Source organism: Perognathus longimembris, chromosome 25, assembly GCF_023159225.1.
Source record: "Perognathus longimembris pacificus isolate PPM17 chromosome 25, ASM2315922v1, whole genome shotgun sequence".
In the NCBI taxonomy this organism is placed as follows: Eukaryota; Metazoa; Chordata; class Mammalia; order Rodentia; family Heteromyidae; genus Perognathus; species Perognathus longimembris.
Window position 1 is genome coordinate 18,186,460 of NC_063185.1, and position 22,205 is coordinate 18,208,664.

General features: G+C 61.4%; 2 protein-coding genes across 2 annotated transcripts in view; one reads left to right on the forward strand and one right to left on the reverse strand.

Annotated features, from left to right (window-relative positions):
* Positions 1–21,709, forward strand: part of LOC125341818 (cytoplasmic FMR1-interacting protein 2-like) — a 50,565-nt gene extending 28,856 nt beyond the window's left edge. The window contains 10 exon segments of the mRNA XM_048333900.1: positions 68–267; positions 533–620; positions 9,507–9,650; positions 10,828–10,918; positions 11,245–11,375; positions 16,410–16,482; positions 17,134–17,229; positions 19,981–20,217; positions 20,453–20,600; positions 21,572–21,709. Of these exon segments, the coding sequence (XP_048189857.1) occupies positions 68–267; positions 533–620; positions 9,507–9,650; positions 10,828–10,918; positions 11,245–11,375; positions 16,410–16,482; positions 17,134–17,229; positions 19,981–20,217; positions 20,453–20,600; positions 21,572–21,578 (1,215 nt within the window). The 3' untranslated portion in view covers positions 21,579–21,709.
* Positions 2,015–2,906, reverse strand: Fndc9 (fibronectin type III domain containing 9). The gene has a single exon (XM_048333856.1). It carries the CDS (start codon positions 2,627–2,629, stop codon positions 2,015–2,017), a length of 615 nt encoding a protein of 204 aa, XP_048189813.1. The 5' UTR covers positions 2,630–2,906.
* Positions 21,710–22,205: the final 496 nt, after the last annotated feature.

Consider the following 22,205-nt stretch of genomic DNA (forward strand, 5'->3'; position numbering starts at 1 on the left):
AAACGGTGCCACGGCCCCTCAGGCCACAGCGTGTGGGTAAGTCTCCGTGGCTCCTCCCCCGGGGCAGGAGCTCGAGTGGCTGCTGGAGATCAACCGCCTGACGCACCGGCTGCTCTGCAAGCACATGACGCTGGACAGCTTCGACGCCATGTTCCGCGAGGCCAACCACAACGTCTCGGCCCCGTACGGCCGCATCACCCTGCACGTCTTCTGGGAGCTCAACTTCGACTTCCTCCCCAACTACTGCTACAATGGCTCCACCAACCGGTACGGCGCGGGGTCCCTGTGTGCGGTGGGGGGGGGCAGGGCCGGCCAGGGGGGGGTCCCCCTCGTGGAGCCCCCCGGCCTGAGGAGGAGGAAGAGGAGGTCCTCGGAGTAGCTACGATTGTAGGCGCGAGCCGCCGGCGCCGGATGCATGTCTGATGTGTCTGCCTGGCTGGGAAAAAAATAAAATCCAAACTAAAATCCAGAGAAGACTCGAGATGCACAAGAGCGTATTGGAACCCCGCGTCCACCTCTTTTCCCGTTCTAGTTTTGTCCGAACCGCTATTCCCTTCACCCAAGAACCCCAGAGAGATAAACCTGCCAATGTCCAGCCTTATTACCTCTACGGATCCAAGGTGGGTTGCTGTGCCCGGTGGGGGACCACGGGGGGAGAGGGGGGGCATCGCAGAGCCGTCGGGGTGCGTTGGGAGGCGGGGAGCAAGGTCCAGGCAGAGAGAACCAACCGCCAAGCGTATGGCCTTTATTTTGTTCATAACTTAGCAGGGGAGGGCAAGCAGAGCGGGAGGAGGGGGCCGGGGGGGGCCGGGTGGGTGCTGTGGGGGTCAGTTGGGCGGGGAGGGGGGACGGGGAAAGGGGGTCTGTGTGCCTGGTTGTCTCCCCTTGGTTCCCCGGTTTCTCCTGTGTCTTGGTTGAATCATTTCATTTCTGCCCGGTGATTCCGGGATTCTCTGCTCCACACAGTCTCCAGTAAAGGGCTGGGTAGGTGGGGCGCTGGGCTCGGGGTGGGGGGGGGGGACCGTGAAGGAAGTGGCGCATGACGAGGCTGAGTGCCGGGTCAGATCCCAATGGCCACCTGCGACCCCGTTTTCAACAAGTCGGCAGTGACGGACCCCCAACACAAACCAACTCGATCATTCAGAAGCAGCCCGGGGGTGCGGCAGTAACCCAGACGCGCCCGTGCCGCGGGGCCCGGTGGGGTCCCTGTGGGGTCTGAGGAGGACGGGGGTACCTGTCTGCTGAGGATGATGGAGGCCGTTGGCAGGTGCAGCTTGAACGCAGCATGCACCCACCGAGTGCAAGCGGCTCTGTTTCCCTTTCCAATGCTCTTTGAACCGTCAAGATGGGTCACTGGGTGTCTGGGCCTCCAGGCTCTGGCTCGCTTTCCTCTCGCTCAACCACGAGAGCTGGGCTTCGGCTCGATGGGGTAGGACGAGACCATCTCCTTCTTCGTCTTGTTTTGTTAAGGAGTTTTAAGAAACGAGTCGATGTAAAGAGGAAGCGTTGGGCAGCGATGAGGGGCCCCTGGTGGGGTTTTCTCGGGGTGACGGCGTGGGCTTGCTGGAAGGCCCGGGATCGCTGCAGGGCTAGGCTTGTGTTTCTGTCTGCAAAAAAAAGTGACGGGAAGTCCCGCTCGGAGTCAGCCCACCTTCCTTGGAGTATCCGTGGTGTTGAGGTTGTGCTGCCTTCCTGTCTAGGCTGACCAGCTTTGGGGTCCGTGTTACAAGCGTGCCTCGAGTTCCTCGCGTGGAATGGAAGCCATGATCACCCCCCGACACGCCGTGGCTGTGGCGGGGGGGGGGGGGGTGTCTGTGTTTCCCAGCTCGGTGACCGGTGTCACCTGCCGGTCACCCCCTCCTGGTGGCGCTGGCGTCGGAGGGGGGGGGCCGGGGGAGGGGCGGTCTACGCACTGATGGCTGGCAGGAGCCCTACGGGGAGGGGAGCGGCTTCGCCCGCCCGGGGGGTGGCCGTCTGCGTGTCCCCCCTCCCTCCCCCCCCCACCACCGACCTGTCACTCCCTGCCTGGAGGAAGCATGGCGGGGCGCCCCCCGCCCCCCCGGGCCTCAGCGCCGGCTCCGGAGCCCTGGCGGGGCAGCTCCACGAGGGGCAGCCCCGGCAGCTCCCCCTCCCCCCCGCGGCCCGGCCACGGCACCAGCCCGTTGGCCTCCTCCGCGTGGCCGGCCCGGTAGGACCAGCGGGGCTCGTGGCAGCGGATGCACCAGAACTGCAGGCAGATGAAGGCCAGCACGGCGGCGAAGCAGGCCAGCAGGATGGCCAGCAGCACCCACAGGGAGAGCTGGGGGTCCGCCAGGGCGCCGCGGGCCGCCGGCGGGCTCTCGTCCAGCGTGTGGAACACGGTGCAGTCGCGGCGGTCCGGCAGGGCGGCCCTCCGGCAGCCGACGCAGAGGAAGTAGAGGGTGGACGGGGCCAGGCGCTCCAGCGCCACGGAGCTGAGCGCCCGCGGCACCCTCTCCTCGCGGTGGAAGCCGGAGCGGAGGTAGCCGGAGAAGAGGCTGTTCCAGTTGGGCCTGTACACGACGCGGTAGTGGTCCTCCAGACAGGGCTCCGACGGCGCCCAGGACACCACGGCGCCCGTGGGCGACACGTGCCCCACCGCGATGCGCATCCCGAGCCTGGAACCGCAAGCACAGTGAGGAGTGGCAGCCCCTGCCCGCTCCTGCCTGGCCTCCTCGCCCCTCCCGGGGGCCGAGATCTGGAGGATGGCGGTTCAAAGCCAGCCTGGGGCAGGAACGTCTCCTCTCCGGTTAACCAGGAGGGGGGAAAAAAAAAAAAAAAGCTGGAAATGGAGCTGTGGCGCAAGGGGTGGAGCCCTCGCCGTGAGTGATAAAGCTCAGAGGACAGCCAGCGCCCGGGCCCTGAGTTCAAGCCCCAGGACCGGCACCAAGAAATCAAATCCAAACCAGGGCTGTCTCGTGCCCAAGCCTGCGGGCCTCAGGCCGTGCAACTCGAGCCACGTTCCACCCCCGCTGGAATCCTCTTGAAAAGGAAAGACAAAGGAAAAACACAAATAAAAGAATCGTACTAGAGAAGACACGGGGACGCCCCCCGCGACCCCGCCCGGGTCCCCCCAGGTCCGGGATCTCCTCCCAGGCAATTCTTTTACCTAAATCTCCCCTGCCTGGCCTTCTGACTGCGGTCCAGGTGCCGCGAGCCGTTATCTAGAACGTTCTGTCCGGTGCTTTTTTTAGATCCCTCGCTCCACTGCCCGTGACTGGTAGAGCTCCGCTCTGTCCTCTGCCGGTAGCTGCTTTGACTCACTCAGGCCGCGTCCTTTTGGGTTTTTTCCCCAAGCCACCGGTGCCGGGAAATTGCGTGACACGGGTCAAGGTCACGGGCTCCCGAGGCGGCCCCGGCACTGCGGGCGGACGCTCCCCCGCCACGCGTGACCGGAACCACCCGTGGTGCGTAGGGTGTCCGCCGTGTCCACGTCACGGCAGTGGGCACCCATGCCATTGTGGGTTTCTGGGGGGTCATCTGCCGGGTCGAGATGCCCGTGGTATAGACCAGCGACCCGTGGCCCGTGGGGAGCCGCGCACCTGCTCTGCGGGCAAGCTGGCTACCACCCAGGGGGGCTGTGCTTGTAAGCAAACCAGAGCCTCCAGAGTGCCCGCCTTCCTGAGAGCCATCTGCAAGCGCTCTAGGTTTCATTTAGTTGTATGAGAGAGCGAGAGAGAGAAAGGAGGGAGAGAGAGAGAGGAGGGAGGGAGGAGGGAGAGAGACAGGGGAGAAATGGGAAGAGGGAGGGAGGGAGGAGGAGGAAGAGAGAGACAGAATCTCCTCCGTTGGATTTCCCTGGATCGGAAGTCTAGCGACTGTCAACCTACGTATGCTTTAGTAAACATCCCTCCATTCCTTCTGCCGTGGTATTACCGTCCCCCCTCCTCTTCATTCCATGTCACCACAACAGGATTTTTGTTTTGTTTTGGTTTTTTGGCCAGTCCTGGGCCTTAGACTCAGGGCCTGAGCACTGTCCCTGGCTTCTTTTTGCTCAAGGCTAGCACTCTGCCACTTGAGACACAGCGCCGCTTCTGGCTTTTTCTATATATGTGTTGCTGGGGAATCGAACCCAGGGCCTCATGTATACGAGGCAGGCACTCTTGCCACTAGGCCATATTCCCAGCCCAGGATTTTTTTTTTTTTTAAGTCAATCACGTTTTAATCCAGACTGGATAATAAGCCAGGCTCGTTTTGATCACCACCCATCTCTGTCTGTCTGTCCGTCCGTCCCGCCTCCCCTGTAGCCTCCCCACGTGTGTGTCGGGTTCCTGGGGTGGTTAAGCCGCGGGAAGGACACGGCCTCGAGTGCTGTGTCCATCCTCGTTGGTCGGCTGGCTTTTCCTCCTCTCGCGCTGCCCGGTGGGGGGGGGGGGCGCTCGGGGAAGGCTGCGCTGACACCCTGAGGCAGGGGTGCGCGGATCCTTCTAGACAGATCGTGTGGAAGGAGCTGGGAGCTTGGCAAGGCCCCGAGCCCGGCTTCATTCCCCCGCCCCCTCGGGAGGGAGTCCCGGAGACTCGCCCCGTCACGGGCACGTCTTTCCTTCCGCTTCCCTCCCATCAGCCATGGGGTGGGGGGGGGGGGTGTCCATACGGCCCCGGTTCCCACCGCAGGGGAGGCTAGCAGCACCCCGATCTCCCACTGCCAACCCCCCCCCCCCCGCCCGGCCCCGCGTGGAGAGGAAAAGCCGTTCCCCTTGGCAAGATGGCACTCACCTGACCGTCGGTGTCCGCGCGCAGCTCGGCCTCCCAAGGCAGAGGGGGGCAGTGCTCACGGGCTTCCTGCTCTGCTCTGGGTCCTCCTGGAACTCTCCCTCTCTCTCTCCCTCCTTCCCCCCTCCCCCCCACCACTGAGCGAGTCCCCCCGTCGCCCCCACCGCTCCCATTATTCGCTTCTCCACATCAGCACCCTTCACCATGGCAACCTGCACGAGGCGCTCGGGGACCGGGCTAGAGAAGCTGGTTTGTTGGTTGTTTTTTTTGCCCAGTGACAGAGATTCTCCTTCCTTTGACCAAAAAGAGAAGGACAAACCAGTGTGGAAGGACCTCCCGCTTCCTCTCTGACGGGCTGGTGGGTTTCCAGCCCCCCCCCCAGACCCTCGCCGCCCCCTTCTTTAGAAACCGAGTCTGCCTGGATGTAATGGGTTGCAGATTTTGAGGTGACATCATCCCGGGGCTCACACCTGTGATCCTAGCTTCATCAGGAGGCTGAGCGCTGAGGACCGAGGTTCGAAGCCACAGCCCAGACTGAAAGAGCCCACGAGACTCTCTTCTCGCCAACGGACCAGCAAAAAGCCGGGAAGTGGAGCTGCGGCTCCAAGTGACGGCAGGGGGCCCCTGGTTCAAGCCCCAGGCCCGGCATTCTATAAAGAAAAAAGGGGGGGTGGGGGAAGCCAACGGCTCGATCTTTCTGGGGCTGCCCGTCCTACGCTGGGGCGCATGCGTGCCTCCCGCTACACGAGTGAAAGGTGAGAAACTGGCCTCGAGAAGACGCGAACCCGCCGTTCCTAGGGACTCATCCAAGCCCCCCCCCCCCCCGTAGTTCCACCGCCTCCGGGTGGCGTCTGGGTGGCCGTGAGCTTTCGGGTCGGACGCATCGAGATGCTCCAACGGCGCGGCGCTTGCGAAGGCTCCCGTCTCACGGGACCGAGCGCTTTGGCCTGCTTTAGGCCACGGACGCACGAGGCCGGGCCTCCTGCCCCACGGGGCTCTCCCTGCTGGCCAGTGCTCCCCCCCCCAGCCAGCACGCATCTGTCACAGGAGATCGAGTCTCCTGGCTACTCAGGAGGCCGAGATCTGAGGATCGTGGTTCGAAGCCAGCCTGGGCAGGAGAGTCCGTGAGACTCTTTTATCTGCTAACTAACCAGCAAAATGCCTGACTGGGGGCATGGCTCGAGTGGTAGAGCACCAGGAGTGACCGTCCGTATTTCCATCTCCATCTAACGAGGGGGGAGACCTTTTGACTCAAAGCTGAGACAGAGACAGAGACAGAGAGAGCGCTTAAAAATGGTTAACAGAAAAACTGGGTGCCCGTGATGGATGCCACGCAGGAAGCTGAGGTTGGAGGATCGAGGCCCAAAGCCAACCTGGGCCGCAGTGAGACTCTTCGCACCGTCAGTTAACCACCAAGAAGCCAGAGGTGGAGCGATGGCTCAAGCAGGCGAGGTGCCGGCCTTGAAGAGCAAAGCCGAGGGACGGCGCCCACGCTCTGGGTTCCAAAAGTAAATGAGGTAAAACACGGCAAACAGCGTCTATTGCTACCGTAAACTTTCTACACGGCCCTCCCCAGATAGTCCCAGAGTGCCCACAGACTACGACCAAGCCGGCTCTGTCTGTCTGTCTGTCTGTCTCTCTCTCTCTCTCTCTCAAATACTATTTGTTGCCTTTGGGGAAAGTGTGACACCCCCTGGTTGATCGGGGGGGGGGGGCGCCGTGTCCTCGGGGGGCTCGTGTGCTGTGGATAGCTGTGCTTGGCTCTCGGGGCCCGGCGGCGTGCTGCTGGGGCTTCCTCCCAGGGACGCTGTGCTCCCCCGGGGTGCTAACCGCCAGGCCAGCGCGCAGATGGCTCGAGTCACCTCGCCTTCCCGTGTTTTTCTTTGCCACACCTCAGAAAATGCCCCCCCGGCTCCCCTATTCCCACCTATTCTCGGTAGGGCCCAGCCTCCTGCTGAGCCAGCAGGTCAGAGCGTGCCTCTGGGGGTGCGTGTGCATGCGCGTGGCGGCGTGGGCGTGCGTGTGTGGTTCCTCCCGCATGCGTGTGCCACCTCGGGGGCCGGCGGGCGGGGGGGGGGGCGTGTCCATTCCTCCCATTCCATGCAGGTTCTCCCTGCATGAAATGCCAAGCCATACGATCGCCAAGCCCTTCCCCTCTGCCCTGAGCACTGGAGGGGGACGTGGGTACCGGAGCTGCAGGGGGCGGAGGAGGGTGAGAGGGAGGAGGATCCAGCAGGAGCACCGCGGATAGCGCACCGCCCCCGCCCCCACCCACGAGGGTCTGGGCCCCGGGTCCTGATGCTTGAACTCAGGGCCTGGGTGCCGTCCCCGAGCTTTTACGCTCAAGGCTAATAATAACGCTCTGCCACTTGAGCCACCGTGCTACCTCCAGCTTCTTAGAGCCTCACCGACGTTGCTGCCCAGGGCTGGCTTTGAACCTTGATCCTCAGATCTCAGCCTCCTGAGTGGCTAGGATCACAGGCGGGAGCCGCCCGGGCCCGGCTCCTCGTTTTGTTTTTTAAGCTCTGTGTGCTGTGATCTCCCCTTGTGTTGCGTGACATCACCTCCACCATGTCATGTACCCCCCCCCCACCCCACCCCGGGAAATCCCGAGCATCACCAGACCTGCCGGGGAAGGGCTGGAGCCAGGAGGCTGCGCTTTCTTAGCCTCTGCATACTGGGCTCTTCAAAGAGAGCAGTGGTCATGGCTGTTCATTGGACAAGTAAGAGCAGCGTCCCCAGCACATCATTCTCCATCAGTGAAACTTGCAAGCACCCCCAGGAGCTTGGTCTTCTCTTCCTAGAGGAAGTCAAGGCCTGTGGGTTGAAGTCATTTGCCCCAAAACTCCCAACTAGAACATTAAGGACCTGGGAGTTGAACTCAGCTTTTCAATGGAGGGTGGGTAGCCAGTTGATCTCAAAAATAGGTGTCTAGACTCAAAGTAGGAAGTCAGACAATCAGGAATATATATATATATTTATATACACACTCACTGTATATATACATACTACATATATATATATACACACGTACTATATATTTATCTGTATACTAGCTAGATTGTCTTTGTCTCCCAGGATTCCCAGCGTGAGTGCAGTGCTAGCTTACAGTGCCTTGCAAGAGACATAGGAGAAGGAGAATTTGCGTTCCTGGGGTTGGGGGGAGACCCGGCATCTCTTGTGTGAATGGGAAAGTGGGGTCCACCCACCTTCATGCGTGGGCCAGGTTCCCCCCCCCCCCCGCCCCATACAGCTTTGAGCAGGACGAGATTCTCCGCTTGCCTCTGCTTTGGAGTCTTGGGGGATAACGATCAGCAAGTCAGGCTGGGACGTGTGCAGAGGAGGGCCTGGGTTGGATGTTTGTAACGAGCAGGGAACACGGACTGCTCTGCGAGTCAGGGCTGCCGTCTCGAGTCTCGGGCTGCGTGTCTAACGCCACAGCCCGAGGACTCACGTCTGGAGGCTCCGTCTGAGGTCGAGGTCACAGAATAAATAAGGAGGGGTGGTTTACATAAGGCCATTCTAGAGATCTTTGCATGGCAGAGTGCGGGGGGGGGGGGTGAGAGAGAGAGAGAGAGAGAGAGAGAGAGATCTCCTGTGTTCCCAGGTACCCGTAGCTCATGCCTTTATAATCCTAGCTAGGATTATAGATTATAGATCCTAGCAGGCTAAGATCTGAGACAAATCCCGGGGACACTGGTCTCCAGGGAACTAGCAAAAAGCCGGAACTGGAAGTGTGGCTCAGGTGGTAGAGTGCCAGCCTTGAGTGAAAAAGTCAAGCAGGAGTGTGAAAGCCCTGAGTTCAAGTACTAGTGCATACACACACCAGAATGAACCATCCAGAGTGTACCAACATTGGTAGAGGTAAGAACATGGACTTCGTTGCCTAGAAATTACGGGACCCTGAGCAAGGCCCTCACCACCCTGGGTCTGCAAAATGGGGCTACGGATGTCAGGAATTTTGTGTATATATATATGTATGTGTGTATATATATATATATATGTTGTGCATATTAATTGGAAATGTCACAACATTACCAAAACACATCACTAGTTGAGTTAATGAGTCAGAGTCTCATAGCCAAATGAGACAGTCAAGGACTTGATATGGGGGTCCCCTAGTCTCAGACAGAAGCGCATATTAAAGAGAGTCCCCCTCATTCAGTGAGGGGGTCCCCTGGGGTCCCCAGGATGACGGGGGGGGGGAGCCAGACACTGGCCAGGGCCTGGACGCGGGCCACCGTCACGGTACAGCACGCCTCGTGAGGTTCCCTTCTGGCTTCCAGGACGCCGTTGCTTTGGAACGCTGCCCTGGAAGTTCGGAACCCGTGAACTTAGCTCAGCCTCCGTGCCATGGTTTCACCGGGTGGCAGCACGAGGGCCCGGGGAGGGCCTGGCTGGGTTTTCTCAGGCCCCCAGAAATCCTCTCGTGTCTCCCAGCTCCGCTGTGTTCATTCCCAAGACCCCCTCGGGCCACACACGGAAGCCGGGAGTAGAGGAGGTTTAATCGGCCCCAGCTGGGAGTTGCCACAACGGCAACTGTAGTGGAGGAAAAGCGGCCATTCTGTGCCCACCGTGGCTTAGCACAGGGACGGCCTGGTTTGCGCATGCGCGGTCACGGGCGGGAGGAATTCCAGGTGTCTTCCCGTGGCCAGTGTCTGGCGGACATGGTGTCTCCCCACAAGGGGATCTGAGTGCCGGTGTGTCCCTGTCCCCCCCCCCCCCAGCGGCAATAGGCCTCAGCCCCTTACTCTACCCCCACCCCTGTTTCGCAGCCCCTCAACATTGCCTACAGCCACATCTACAGCTCCTACCGGAACTTCGTGGGACCCCCCCACTTCAAGACCATCTGCAGGCTCCTGGGCTACCAGGGCATCGCCGTGGTCATGGAGGAGCTGCTGAAGATCGTCAAGAGCCTGGTAGGGGAGGCCGTCAGCCACACCCGGCTTGCTTGCTCTCCCGCGGTTCTGCCTTCAGAAATCACCCGCAGCCCCGGCTCCTCCGTGCCCTTCTGCCGTGTTTCTGTTTACCCGCCGGCAGTGCGTGGCCAGGCCTGGGCTCCTCCTGCTCTGTGTTTGGTGACTAATCCCAGCAACCCCGATTGGGGTCACGGTAGATTTCAGCCAGGCTGGGTGCCCGTGGCGAACACCCGCAGACCTAGCGACTCAACAGTCTGCGATCTGAGGACTGCAGTTCAAAGCCAGCCTGGCCAAGAAAGTCCGTGAGACTCTTCTCTTCAACTAACCAGCGAGTGGAGGCGTGGCTTGAGGGGTAGCATGCTAGCCTTATGCACAAAAGCCTGGAGGCAATGCCCAGGCCGCGAGTTCAAGCCGTAAGACTGGCTGGCACACACACACACACACACACACACACACACACACACAGATCTCAGCTAATAATTTCCAACTCCCCCAGAAGTACTACATTAGTATAAACGTGCAGACACATAATGCCCGCGCTGCTGTTTTTCTATTCCATTGAACATGGCAGACATCTCTGATCAATGGCCCCACTCAGTCTCCTTGAGGTTGCTGGTGAACACTGTTCCCAGTTCTGCTCTGGCATTGAGGGACCGAGTTCTGTGCCATCTTTGCAGTGTGAGCATCTAACTTTCATTTAATTGCCCGCAACTCTGCTAAGCAAAACCAAACCATATAAACCACCACATCCTCCTGGAAATCTGACATGACAAAAGAAACGGCCGTGTAAAACCAGGTCAGGAATGAAACAGCGTTCACCAGCGAACTCTTAATTCCTCAGCTTCAGCTCTGTATGTGACGCTAAATGCAAGGTGAAACAGGGAAATGTGGTAATTGATTAAGGATGTCTGCCTTGGACATAGCTTGGAGGAAAATGGCATGAATTCCCACATGCTTAAATGAGGTAGCCTGTCGGTCTCCACAGTTCCCTGTCCACGTTTCATTTTAGCTCCTAAGCCTGGCCATCACAAATACCCCATCCCCAGGAAAGGCCTCGCCCCTGAAATAGGCGCCCCTGCTGGCTTTTTCTATACATGTGGTGCGGGGGACTCGAACCCAGGGCTTCATGTATAGGAGGCGACCTTCCCGGCCCCACCCCGCCGCCTCTTGTCTCCAGCTCCAGGGCACCATCCTCCAGTACGTGAAAACGCTCATCGAGGTGATGCCCAAGATCTGCCGCCTGCCTCGCCACGAGTACGGCTCCCCAGGTGGGTGGCGGGGAAAGAAAGGGGGGGCCCGGGAGGGGGGGCTGGGGGGGCGGAGCCGGGGGAGGGGCTCCTGTCCTCACATCTGGGCCTGGTCCGTGACATGGTCCCGCGTGGGTCAGCGCCCGCGCCGGCTCCCGTGGCCAGGAAGCCGCCGGCCGGCCGGGGACGTGGGGCGGGGGGCGGTGCGTTTGGTTTGGGGGGACACGCGTGCGCGTGACAGTGATTCCCACCAGCTTTGTCTGGTGTGGATTCCTGAGGGTCCCGAGTCTGGGGGGGGTGTCCCCCCCCCGCCCCGCTGACCGCCCCCACCCCCGCCCCCCCCCCAGGCATCCTGGAGTTCTTCCACCACCAGCTGAAGGACATCATCGAGTACGCCGAGCTCAAGACCGACGTGTTCCAGAGCCTCCGCGAGGTGGGCAACGCCATCCTCTTCTGCCTCCTCATAGAGCAGGCGCTGGTGAGTCCCCCGCCGGCCCCCCACGCCCGCCAGGGTCCCCAGAGCTGAGGCCGGCTGCAGCGCAGCCTCGGCCCCGCCCGCGTCGGCTGAAGTCGTGGAAATGACGCGCCGTCGGGGGCCGAGGAGCAGGACGAGAATGAGGAGACGGGGAGGGAGGAGGAGGGGAGGGGGAGGAGCAGGAGAGGAGGAGGAGGAGGAGGAGACGGGAGGAGCAGGGGAAGAAGAGGGGGAGGACAGGAGGAGGGAGTGGAGGAGCAGGAGGAATTGGGAAGGACGAGAAGAGGAAGAGGAGGACAGGAAGCCGAGGTGGAGGAGGTGGGAGGAGGGAGAGAAGGGGGGAGGCGGCGGAGAGGAGGACAGAAGGAAGGGGGTGACAGCAGATGGGGGGGGACACTGCCTGGGAGGAGCCGGGCGCCCAGGCGGAGGGTGAGGGGCAGCAGCAGGCCCGCCCCTGGCCTTGGGAGGAGACAGAGGAACCGGACAGCGGTGGGAGGAGAGGATGGGGCCCAGGGCAGAGGCGGCGGGCCCCAGGGCGTCAGGACACCCCAGTCGGGGCGTTGCCGTCGTGGGTGGGGCCCTGGGCCGGCTGCTCCCCTGAGCCCTTCCTCCCCCCCCTTCCCCCCCCCCCCCCCGTGGCCCCTGTGGGTGCTGCCAGGTTGAGGACCGGCTGTGAGCCTGGTTGCCGTGGCAACGCGGCCTTCTGCATCTTACAGCTGAGCAGGAAAACCTGTTCAAGGTCGGGGGGGGGGGCATCCCCCCACTCCTCCGGAGCCGGGTCTCCATGGGGTGCGCAGAGAGGAGTGTCGGCTGGTTTGGGAGGGAGGGAGAGAGAGAGCTTCTTAATACGCCTCGCGTCTCTAGGCACGACCCCGTGTGGTTTCTTAAGGTTTAGGCCCGCGCTTCTGAATAGTCCAGCTGCACAGGTTCGCGCCCAAGCTCATTCAGGTGCGGCTCACGCCGGTCATCCCAGCTACTCAGGAGGCTGAGATCTGAGGGTCAGGGTTCAAAGCCAGCCCGGGCAGGAAAGTCCATAGGACTCTTATCTCCAGGGAACCACCAAACAGCTGGAAGTGGAGCTGTGGCTCAAGCGGTAGAGCGCTAAGCTTCAGCACAAGAGCTCAGGGAAGGTTACCCAGGTCCTGAGTTCAAGCCCCAGGACCAGAACAAAAAGGTCTCCGGTGAAAACAGGTTCTGTGTTTTCTATTAAATAAACACAGTCTCACTTTGAAACTGGTAGTACTGATTTATACTTACACCCAGCAATCTAGTGGGGTTTGCATCTCTTCACCTCCTCATGAACGATTGATTTTGTCTGTGTTTTTTTTTTAAATATAAAAACAAAGAACTAGAACAAACGTTAAATGAGGTAAGCCAAAGCTCAGAGAGGCAAACAGCGCACATCCTCCATGATAAGTGGAAACTAGATCTACACACAGGGATATGATAAATTATGCAGGATTCTAGACACACACTGAGACCAAAAGAGCATATAGTCTTAGAAGAGCAAACATCGGTGCAATGCCTGTATGTACCTCTTTATATTTACGCAAAACAATATATACACGTTCTGTTTTTCTGGGGTATGTCTTGATTCTTTTCTTTTCTTTTTTTTTTTCTTTTTTGCCAGTCCTGGGCCTTGGACTCAGGGCCTGAGCACTGTCCCTGGCTTCTTTTTGCTCAAGGCTAGCACTCTGCCACTTGAGCCACAGCACCACTTCTGGCTGTTTTCCGTATATGTGGTGCTGGGGAATCGAACCGAGAGCTTCATGTGTAGGAGGCAAGCGCTCTTGCCACTAGGCCATATTCCCAGCCCCGTCTTGATTCTTTTCTAAAGTGCTGAGACCCTTTGCACGTGGTACCAGCCGCGGAGAAACTTGCGAGTACCACTCAGTTCTTGTTGTTCTCAGTTGGGTTGTCTTTCCTGGAGTCTTGGTATCGTTTTACATGTCATGAATACATAGATGGCAAATGTCGCGGTTTGTCTTCTGACGGGCAGTCGTTCTCGGAGGTGAGTTTCTTTGCCTTCCTTGGTGTTCTTGGAACTTGCTTAGAAAAATCTCTTCTACGCTCCTGAAGACATGAATAGTCTACTACTCGTTACCCCCAAACCCGACTCCACTTGCTTTTTTTTTGTTACTGAAACGTGGTCCTCTCTCTAGCAGCTAGTGATTCAGGCTCTTCCCATAGAGTCCCCGGCTGGCCTTGAACTCCTGAGTGCGGGGGCCCCGGGGGCTGGTTGCTTGTGAGAAACGCACTGGCCGGTGGGCACAAGGCTGGACCGAGTGGAGGCGGTCACTGGAGAAAGGAGGCTCCCCAAACTGCCCTTCCCCTCGGGTGTGGCTTTCCAGACCCGGGCTTGGACACCGCCGCAGCAGCAGTTCCCGCGCTGACCACAAGGTGGCAGCAGCGCCCGCCTCCCCTAGCTAACGATGACTCCAGACCCCCCGTTTTTTGCGCGTGGGGTTTTTTTTTTAACCTTCTCCCTTTATTAAAAATCCGTGTCCGGGCGCCGGTGGCTCACGCCTGTCATCCTGCTCGGGAGGCTGAGCTCTGAGGACCACGGTTCAAAGCCACCTGGGGCAGGAAAGTCCACGAGACCCTTAACCTCTCAACGAGCCACCGGAAGACCACAAGGGGCGCTGTGGCTGTAAGGGGCAGAGGCCTCTGCTAGCCTTGAGCAAAAGAGCTCAGGCATGGCGCCCAGGCCCTGAGTTCAAACCCTACCGCTGCCAACAAACAACATCGACAGCCACGGGGACCATAGCTCGCTTTCTGAAGGACAGTCCCCCGGGGGGGGGGGTTATATTCCGGCACGAATATTAAAATTTCTCATAAAACTAGTCCGTGACGTGGGTGATCGTCAAAGTCGTATTCGCCACGCTTAGGAGAGCAGGTCAGAATCGGGAGTCCCCCTCCTTTCCCACCTTCAAAGCGACCGTTTGGTTTGGTTCGTGTGCATGTGCCAGTCCCCGGAGCTTGAACTCGGGGCCTCACGCTCTGGCTTGGCTTGCCCTCCCCCTCCCCCGCCTTGGGGCTGGTTCATTGGAGATCGGGGTCTCCGGGGTTTGTGCAGCACGCATGGCTCCGCGTGCGTCTATATAAGGGAATGTTGGGAGCCCCGTCCTGGCCCGACCCATCCATTCTCCCCCCCCCCCCCTTTGCAGCAGACAGCCGGAGGGGGGCTCTGTGGGAGGGGGGGTCACCGTCTCCAGTCTGCCGCCCCTCGCTCTTCCCCCTCACGTCATTCACGAGTGCTGTTTGTCATCTCAGAGTCGAGAGCGAAACGTTACTTAAGAACTTCTGAGATTGCCCTCAGGAGATCCTTTCCTAAAGCCGTGTTTTGGGGCGCTCTTTGTCGGTGCGCGGGAGTAGAATCAACAGTATAATGCTCTTCCACCCCGTCTGCCTTCCACGGCCCTACTGCATGTTTGGGGGGTTGTTGTGTGTGTCAGTCCTGGGGCTTGAACTCCGGGCCTGGGTGCCCTCCCCGGGCTCTTCAGCTCAAGGACTGGGTGGGGGTGGGGTGGGGGCCCCGCCCTCCCCCGTAGAAAGCTCACGGCTCTGTAAAAGAAACATCGTAGGAACAAACACGGGGGTCTTAGCGCGGATCCCACGCAATCACATGGTGCTAAAGACTTGGGTCAGATTGGGGGGGGGATCCACCGCCAAGGTCACACAGAGGACATCCTGCCTGCAGGACTCACCCACGTCGGTGCTGAAGACGGAGCGACTCAGTGCCTCCCACTGTGTTCAGATGATCCCCTCACACGGTCCCCACGCCGGGGGGTGGCGGCTCACGCCGGTCACCCTGGCCGCTCGGGGGGGGGCTGAGAGCTGAGGATCGCAGTTCCAAGCCAGCCTGGGCAGGAACGTGCGTGAGACCTCATCTCTAGTTTACCCACTGAAAAGCCAGAAGTGGAGCTGTGGCACCAGCCTTGAGCAAAGAAACAAAAGCTGAGAGCCAGCGCCCAAGGCCCCGAGCTGGAGCCCCGGCACGAGTACACACTCAGGTGCACGTGTGCACATGTTCCTGGGGAGAGAAATGGGAAAGAAAGGATGGGGTCCCCACCTGGACAGCCACAGCTCCTCAGCCTAGCTACTCAGGAGGCCGAGGTGGGAGGATCGCAGTTCGAGGCCAGCCTCATCAGGAAAGTCTAGGAGACTCTGATCTCTCATAAACCTCTCAAGAACTGGGGGTGGCTCTGCAGCTCAAGGGGAGATTGCAAGCTTTGAGGGACAGGTCCCAGGCTCAGAGTTCAAGCTCCAGGACTGTGCACACATACACAGACTCTGCTTATTCCCTGCCCCAGGACCTTTGCACTGGAATGTCCTTACCTCTTATCCACCTAGCCGGCCTCCTTGCTTCATTCCATTCTCTATTTGGTGTCAAGCATTTTTCCCCTAAGCACGCCACCAAATTCACTCCTTCCTTAACTGCCCAAGACGCTTGCCCTGCAGTGTGTGATCTCTATCTGGAACCCTTTGCTCTTTTCACATGTCTGTAGCCATTGTAATGTGAATTGTATGCAGGCTGAGATCTGGTCTGACTTGTTCAACATCCTCGAGACTGCCTGGTGGCTCGTAACTATTTCTCAGGTGAATGACGGAGGGATGGAATACCAGGCCATAGTTGATGGACAAGTAGATGCATTAATGCACCCAAGAAATGCCTGCAGAGTAACAGAGATTCGCTCAAGTAGTGAAAACACACGCACAAGACTGGCGTTCTACCCATGGGAGCCATAGCTCCATGGCTGGCTTTTTTTTTTTGGTGGTGGTTCACTGGCACTAAAAGGGTCACAGACTCTCCTGCCCGGGCTGGCTTCGAACCCTGATCCTCAGATCTCAGCCTCCTGAGTAGCTGGATGACAGGCCTGAGCACCGCCCCTGACCTACGGTTGTGATTTTCAGTCCTGGTGTTAAAGACCCCCCAGAGTGTGTGCGTGTGAATAGGGGTCTAGCCACTCACGATTTTAGGGATACAGCATCCTAATGGTTTTCTCTCCTCTACCCATCCCCCCACACCCCCAACAGTCTCAGGAAGAAGTGTGCGATTTGCTCCACGCCGCCCCCTTCCAGAACATCTTACCCAGAGTCTACATCAAAGGTAAGAAGCCGGTGCCATGGCGGAACGGAAAGCTTCCCGAGCCCCGCGCCTGTGGCTCACGTCTGTGATCCCAGCTGCTCGGGAGGCTGAGATCTGAGGACCCCGGTTCAAAGCAAGACGGGGCAGGAAAGCCTGTGAGCTGCTTCAGTTACAAACAAAGAAGGACAAAATGGAACTGTGGGTCAAGTGCCCTGAGTTCAAGCCAGGGAGGGAGGGAGGGAGGGAGAGAGGGAGGGAGGGGAGGGAGGGAGGGAGGGAGGGAGGAGGAAGGAAGGGAAAAGGAAGGAGGGAGGGAAGGAAGGAAGGAGGGAAGGAAGGAAGGAGGGAGGGAAGGAAGGAGGGGAGGGAGGAGAGAGGAAGGGAAGGGAGGAAGGAGGGAGGGAGGGAAGGAAGGTCGGTCCGTCCCAGGGAACTGAGAGCTGCAGGTGGGAAGGGAGAAGTTTTGGGGTACCTGGAGAGGCGATGGAGTCCGGGGCAGCCCCCCTGCGCCCGGCCTTTGCCCCGACCCGTGCTCCAGTACAGAGCTTGCAGGGCGGGCGGGCGGGCGGGCGGGCCTCCTCATTGCGATTTCTAGAAGTGAGGAGAAGCTTCCGCAGCCCCCGCCCGGTGTCACCTCCGTTTCTCCCCCTCCCCCCCCCATTCTCTCGGCAGAGGGAGAGCGCCTGGAGGTCCGCATGAAGCGTCTGGAAGCCAAGTACGCCCCCCCTGCACCTGGTCCCCCTCATAGAGCGGCTGGGGACCCCCCAGGTACGGACCAAGGGGAGCTCTGGGAAACTGAGGCCCTGGGCGGGGATGAGGGTGTCCCCGATAAAGCGGGCTGGCGAGGAGGCTGGAGGCCATGACGGGAGCCATGACCCCCGCGCCCAGCACCCATGACAGGCGCCAGGACCCCGCACCCCAGCACCCATGACAGGCGCCAGGACCCCACGCCCAGGCCCACCGCCCCCCCCACTGTGGCTCCACACGAGCTGCCCCGGCAGTGCTCAGAGCTCGGTCGGCCTCCTGGGCAGTGCTCAGAGCTCAGTTGCCCAGCGGTTAGCACGGCTGCCCCTGAAACATAAGCTGCGCCGCCTTCACCATGCGGTGACGCCATTTGGTTCTGGGCCAGGGCCGTGGTACTGACCCCTGAACTCAGTCCCCCCACTTGCTGGGGAAGGCTGTGTACTGACCCCTGAACTCAGTCTCCCCCCCCACTTGCTGGGGGAAGGCCGTGGTACTGACCCCTGAACTCAGTCTCCCCCCACCACTTGCTGGGGAAGGCCGTGGTACTGACCCCTGAACTCAGTCCCCCCACTTGCTGGGGAAGGCCGTGGTACTGACCCCTGAACTCAGTCCCCCCACTTGCTGGGGAAGGCCGTGGTACTGACCCCTGAACTCAGTCTCCCCCCCCACTTGCTGGGGAAGGCCGTGGTACTGACCCCTGAACTCAGTCCCCCCACTTGCTGGGGAAGGCCGTGGTACTGACCCCTGAACTCAGTCCCCCCACTTGCTGGGGAAGGCCCGTGGTACTGACCCCTGAACTCAGTCCCCCCACTTGCTGGGGAAGGCCGTGGTACTGACCCCTGAACTCAGTCTCCCCCCCCACTTGCTGGGGAAGGCCGTGGTACTGACCCCTGAACTCAGTCCCCCCACTTGCTGGGGAAGGCCGTGGTACTGACCCCTGAACTCAGTCCCCCCACTTGCTGGGGAAGGCCGTGGTACTGACCCCTGAACTCAGTCCCCCCACTTGCTGGGGAAGGCCGTGGTACTGACCCCTGAACTCAGTCCCCCCACTTGCTGGGGAGGGCCGTGGTACTGACCCCTGAACTCAGTCTCCCCCCCCACTTGCTGGGGAAGGCCGTGGTACTGACCCCTGAACTCAGTCCCCCCACTTGCTGGGGAAGGCCGTGGTACTGACCCCTGAACTCAGTCCCCCCACTTGCTGGGGAAGGCCGTGGTACTGACCCCTGAACTCAGTCCCCCCACTTGCTGGGAGGGCCGTGGTACTGACCCCTGAACTCAGTCTCCCCCCCCACTTGCTGGGGAGGGGCTGAGCCGCCTTCTCCACCACCCTCGGGCTTGCTTTTGTTATTTCCCCCCAGCTAGGAGGGGTGGGGCTGGGCCCCAGGGTGGGGATTACAGGTGAGCCCACCGCGCCCGGCCTGGGGCTTGGCGTTAGAAATGAGCACCGGAAACCAGGGAAGGAACACTTTAAAGCTATGGGGGGGGGGGCGCTGTCCCCTTCTCGCTGCTTGAAGCGAGGTTCCCTTCCTGGGGGCGGGGCAGGGAGGGAGTTGGGCCCTGGGGAGATGGGGGGGCCTCCCCTCCCCCCCAGGCCGCTGGATGTAAGGGGGGTGGGAGGGAGGCTTGCTGACTTGGCCCTTCTTGTGTTTCACCTTCAAAGGAAATGCTCACAAATGCCCTTTAAGGGAGACAGCTCCCCACGCCCGCCCCTTGGGGGGGTCACGGGCAGGAATGCAGGGCCCCAGCCTGGGAGCACAGATCCCTCCCCCCTCCCCTCCCCTCCCCCTCCCCCTCCCCCTCCCGAGCCCACAGACGGGGCCGGTCCTCACAGGCTGAGCCTGGCCCGGAGAGGGGTGTCCCGGGGGCTCCTGGGAGGTGAGAGTCCTACAGGCCTCGCTGCCCGGGCTGGCTTTGAACCGCTGTCCTCGGAGCTCCGCCCTTCCTCGCGGCCGGGATGGCGGCGTGGGCCGCGCGCGTGCCGCGTATAGCACGTAACACGCGCGCGTTCCGCGTTATGCCGTGGCACGCGCGGCGTGGGGCGTGCAGCGCGCGTCGTCCTCCGTGCCGGCCGTCTCCCGGAGCGACCGCGTCGGGCTGCGCCGTCGCGCCTGGGTGGCTCATCGAGGTGCCGGCTGCCGGCACCGCCGGGTTCCCGCCCCGGGATTGCCAGACTCAGTTTCCCCACCTGCTCGTGAGCCCGAGTCCAGTCGGTGCCCGTCAGAGGCTGAACGCGGGACCTGGGGTCCCCCGTTAGTGTGCATGCACGAGGAGCGGCGCGGCTCGCACGTAGTAGGGCGGGCCCGCACACAGTAGGGCAAGCTTGCACACAGTAGGGAGGCCCGCGCACAGTAGGGCAGGCCCCGCACACAGTAGCACAGTAGGGCAGGCCTGCACACAGTAGGATGGGTCCGCACACAGTAGAGCGGGTCTGCACATAGTAGGACAGGTCCGCACACAGTAGGCAGGCCCGCACACAGCACAGTAGGGCGGGTCCGCACACAGTAGGGCAGGCCCGCACACAGCACAGTAGGGCGGGTCCGCACACAGTAGGACAGGCCCGCACATAGTAGGGCAGGCCCGCACACAGTAGGGCCGCTGTGGTCACAGACTCGGCCGCGCCCCCCCGCCCCCCGTGGGTTCTGTGCTCAGAGCAGAAGTGTGGCCGGTGGCCCCCGCAGCCCCGGGGCGCGGCGTGGCGCGGCGTGGGAAGGCGGCCCCCCCCCCCCCCCCCCGCGGCCGGGTGGCGAGGCTCACCCGGCCCTCCGTCCCCCCCAGCAAATCGCCATCGCCCGGGAGGGGGACCTGCTGACCAAGGAGCGGCTGTGCTGCGGGCTGTCCATGTCGAGGTCATCCTGACGCGCATCCGCAGCTACCTGCAGGACCCGTGTGGCGCGGGCCGCCCCCCACCAACGGCGTCATGCACGTGGACGAGTGCGTGGAGTTCCACCGCCTCTGGAGCGCCATGCAGTTCGTCTACTGCATCCCCGTGGGCACCAACGAGTTCACGGCCGAGTGAGTGCCCCGCCCGCCCCCCGGGCACCCCGGACGGGTTCAGAGCTTTGAGGGGGGCAGGGGGCTGCCCCCGTGGGTCTCCGGTTGCCTGCTGACTTGGGGGGGGCCAGCGCCCGCCCCCTCCCACTCCACCACGCAGCCCGGACGGGCTGCCTCTGGAGATGATGGGGGGTGGGGGGGGTCCCCGCCCGCCCCTGCTCCCTCCCACCCGCCCCTCCCTCCTCCCTCCCGGCAGGCAGTGCTTCGGGGACGGCCTCAACTGGGCGGGCTGCTCCATCATCGTGCTGTTGGGCCAGCAGCGCCGCTTCGACCTGTTCGACTTCTGCTACCACCTGCTCAAGGTGCAGCGGCAGGACGGCAAGGACGAGATCATCAAGAACGTGGTGAGGGGGGCAGGGCGGCCGGGGGGGGGCCGGGGGGGAGGGGAGGGCTCGGGAGGGTGGTCCAGACCCAGGGGCCGGGCCGCTCTGTAATCCGGCTACTCAAGAGACTGGGATCGCGGTTCGAGGCCAGCCTGGGCAGGAGAAGTCCTTGAGACTCTTATGTCCAATGAACCAGCAAAACTCCACACAGAAGTGGAGCTGTGGCTCAAGGGTTAGAGCGCCAGCCACTAGCACAACAGCGGAGAGGCAGTGCCCGGGCCCTGGGTTCGAGCTCCAGTTACAGGCACGGAAAGAGAAACAGAGGTGAAGGTGGAATGGACAGGTCCGCCATCCCCATACCCCGCACCCCCACCGCCCCGGAATGCCTCTCCTTCCCCCCCGTGACGCCTGTGCGTCCTCAGAAGCTCCTGGGGTCAGGCCTTCCTCCGTCTGGGCGCTTTTTTGCGCACAGCGTAGAGCGAGATCCCAGCCTTGTTCTGCAGGGAGACATCCAGCTGTCCACGCTGCGGAACAGATCCTTCTACCCCAACCCGCTTGATTACACACGGCGAGGGCCTGCGGCTCCATTTCATCCGTCCACAGCGCTGCCTCCGTGTGTGTGTGTGTGTGTGTGTGTGTGTGTGTGTGTGTGTGAGAGAGAGAGAGAGAGAGTGCTGGAGCTTGAACTCAGTGCCCGGGCACAGTGCTTAGCTTTGCCACTCAAGCCTGGCACTCTGTTTGCTGGCACTCTGTTTCTCTGGCTGTTTGCTGGTTAATGGAGTTAAGAATCTCACAGGTTTTCCTGCCTGGGCTGGCTTTGAACCATCGTCCTCCAGATCTGAGATACTCAGGTAGCTAGGCTTGCAGGCTGAACCCCCCGCCTGCCCTGAGGGGCTGTCTTCATGGCAGAGGCACCCCGTTTCGATGCCGGTCTTTATTCCTGTACCCCTCCTGCCCTCCCGCTCACCTGTGCACCCCCCGTCCTTCCTTAGCCCTTGAAGAAGATGGCCGACCGGATCCGGAAGTACCAAGATCCTGAACAACGAGGTGTTCGCCATCCTGAACAAGTACATGAAGTCGGTGGAGACGGACAGCTCGACGGTGGAGCACGTGCGCTGCTTCCAGCCGCCCATCCACCAGTCGCTCGCCACCACCTGCTAGGCCGGCGCCCGGGGGGGGGGGGGGCGGGGGGGGGGGAGAGGAGGCCGCGGCCGGCCGGGGCGAGGATCGGGGAACAGGTCCCCCCCCCCCCCCGCGGGCCGGCGTGCGCATGCTCTTCCCCGCCTCGCCACGCAGGTTCCACCGTGGAAATGAAAATCACAGACGAGCCAAACAGGGCAGCGTGTGCTTTGGTTTTCTGTTGTCCTCCATTGTCCCCTCGCCCTCGTGTCCATCCTCCCGAGCGCGGGGGCTCAGCCTCCGGCTCCCCCCACGGCTGCCGCCAGAGATCCGGGCCTCTGACCCGCGAGGCTGTGTCCCCCCCCCGCCGCCCGCCGGGCCAGGCCTGTGGCTCCCCGTGTCCCCCCCCACACTCTGGGTATTGGGGACTCCACTGCCAGGCGCTGGCTTGCTAACCAGGATGAAGTTGCTAGAAGGCCCCTAACTGTAGATGGTTGGGGCTCCGGT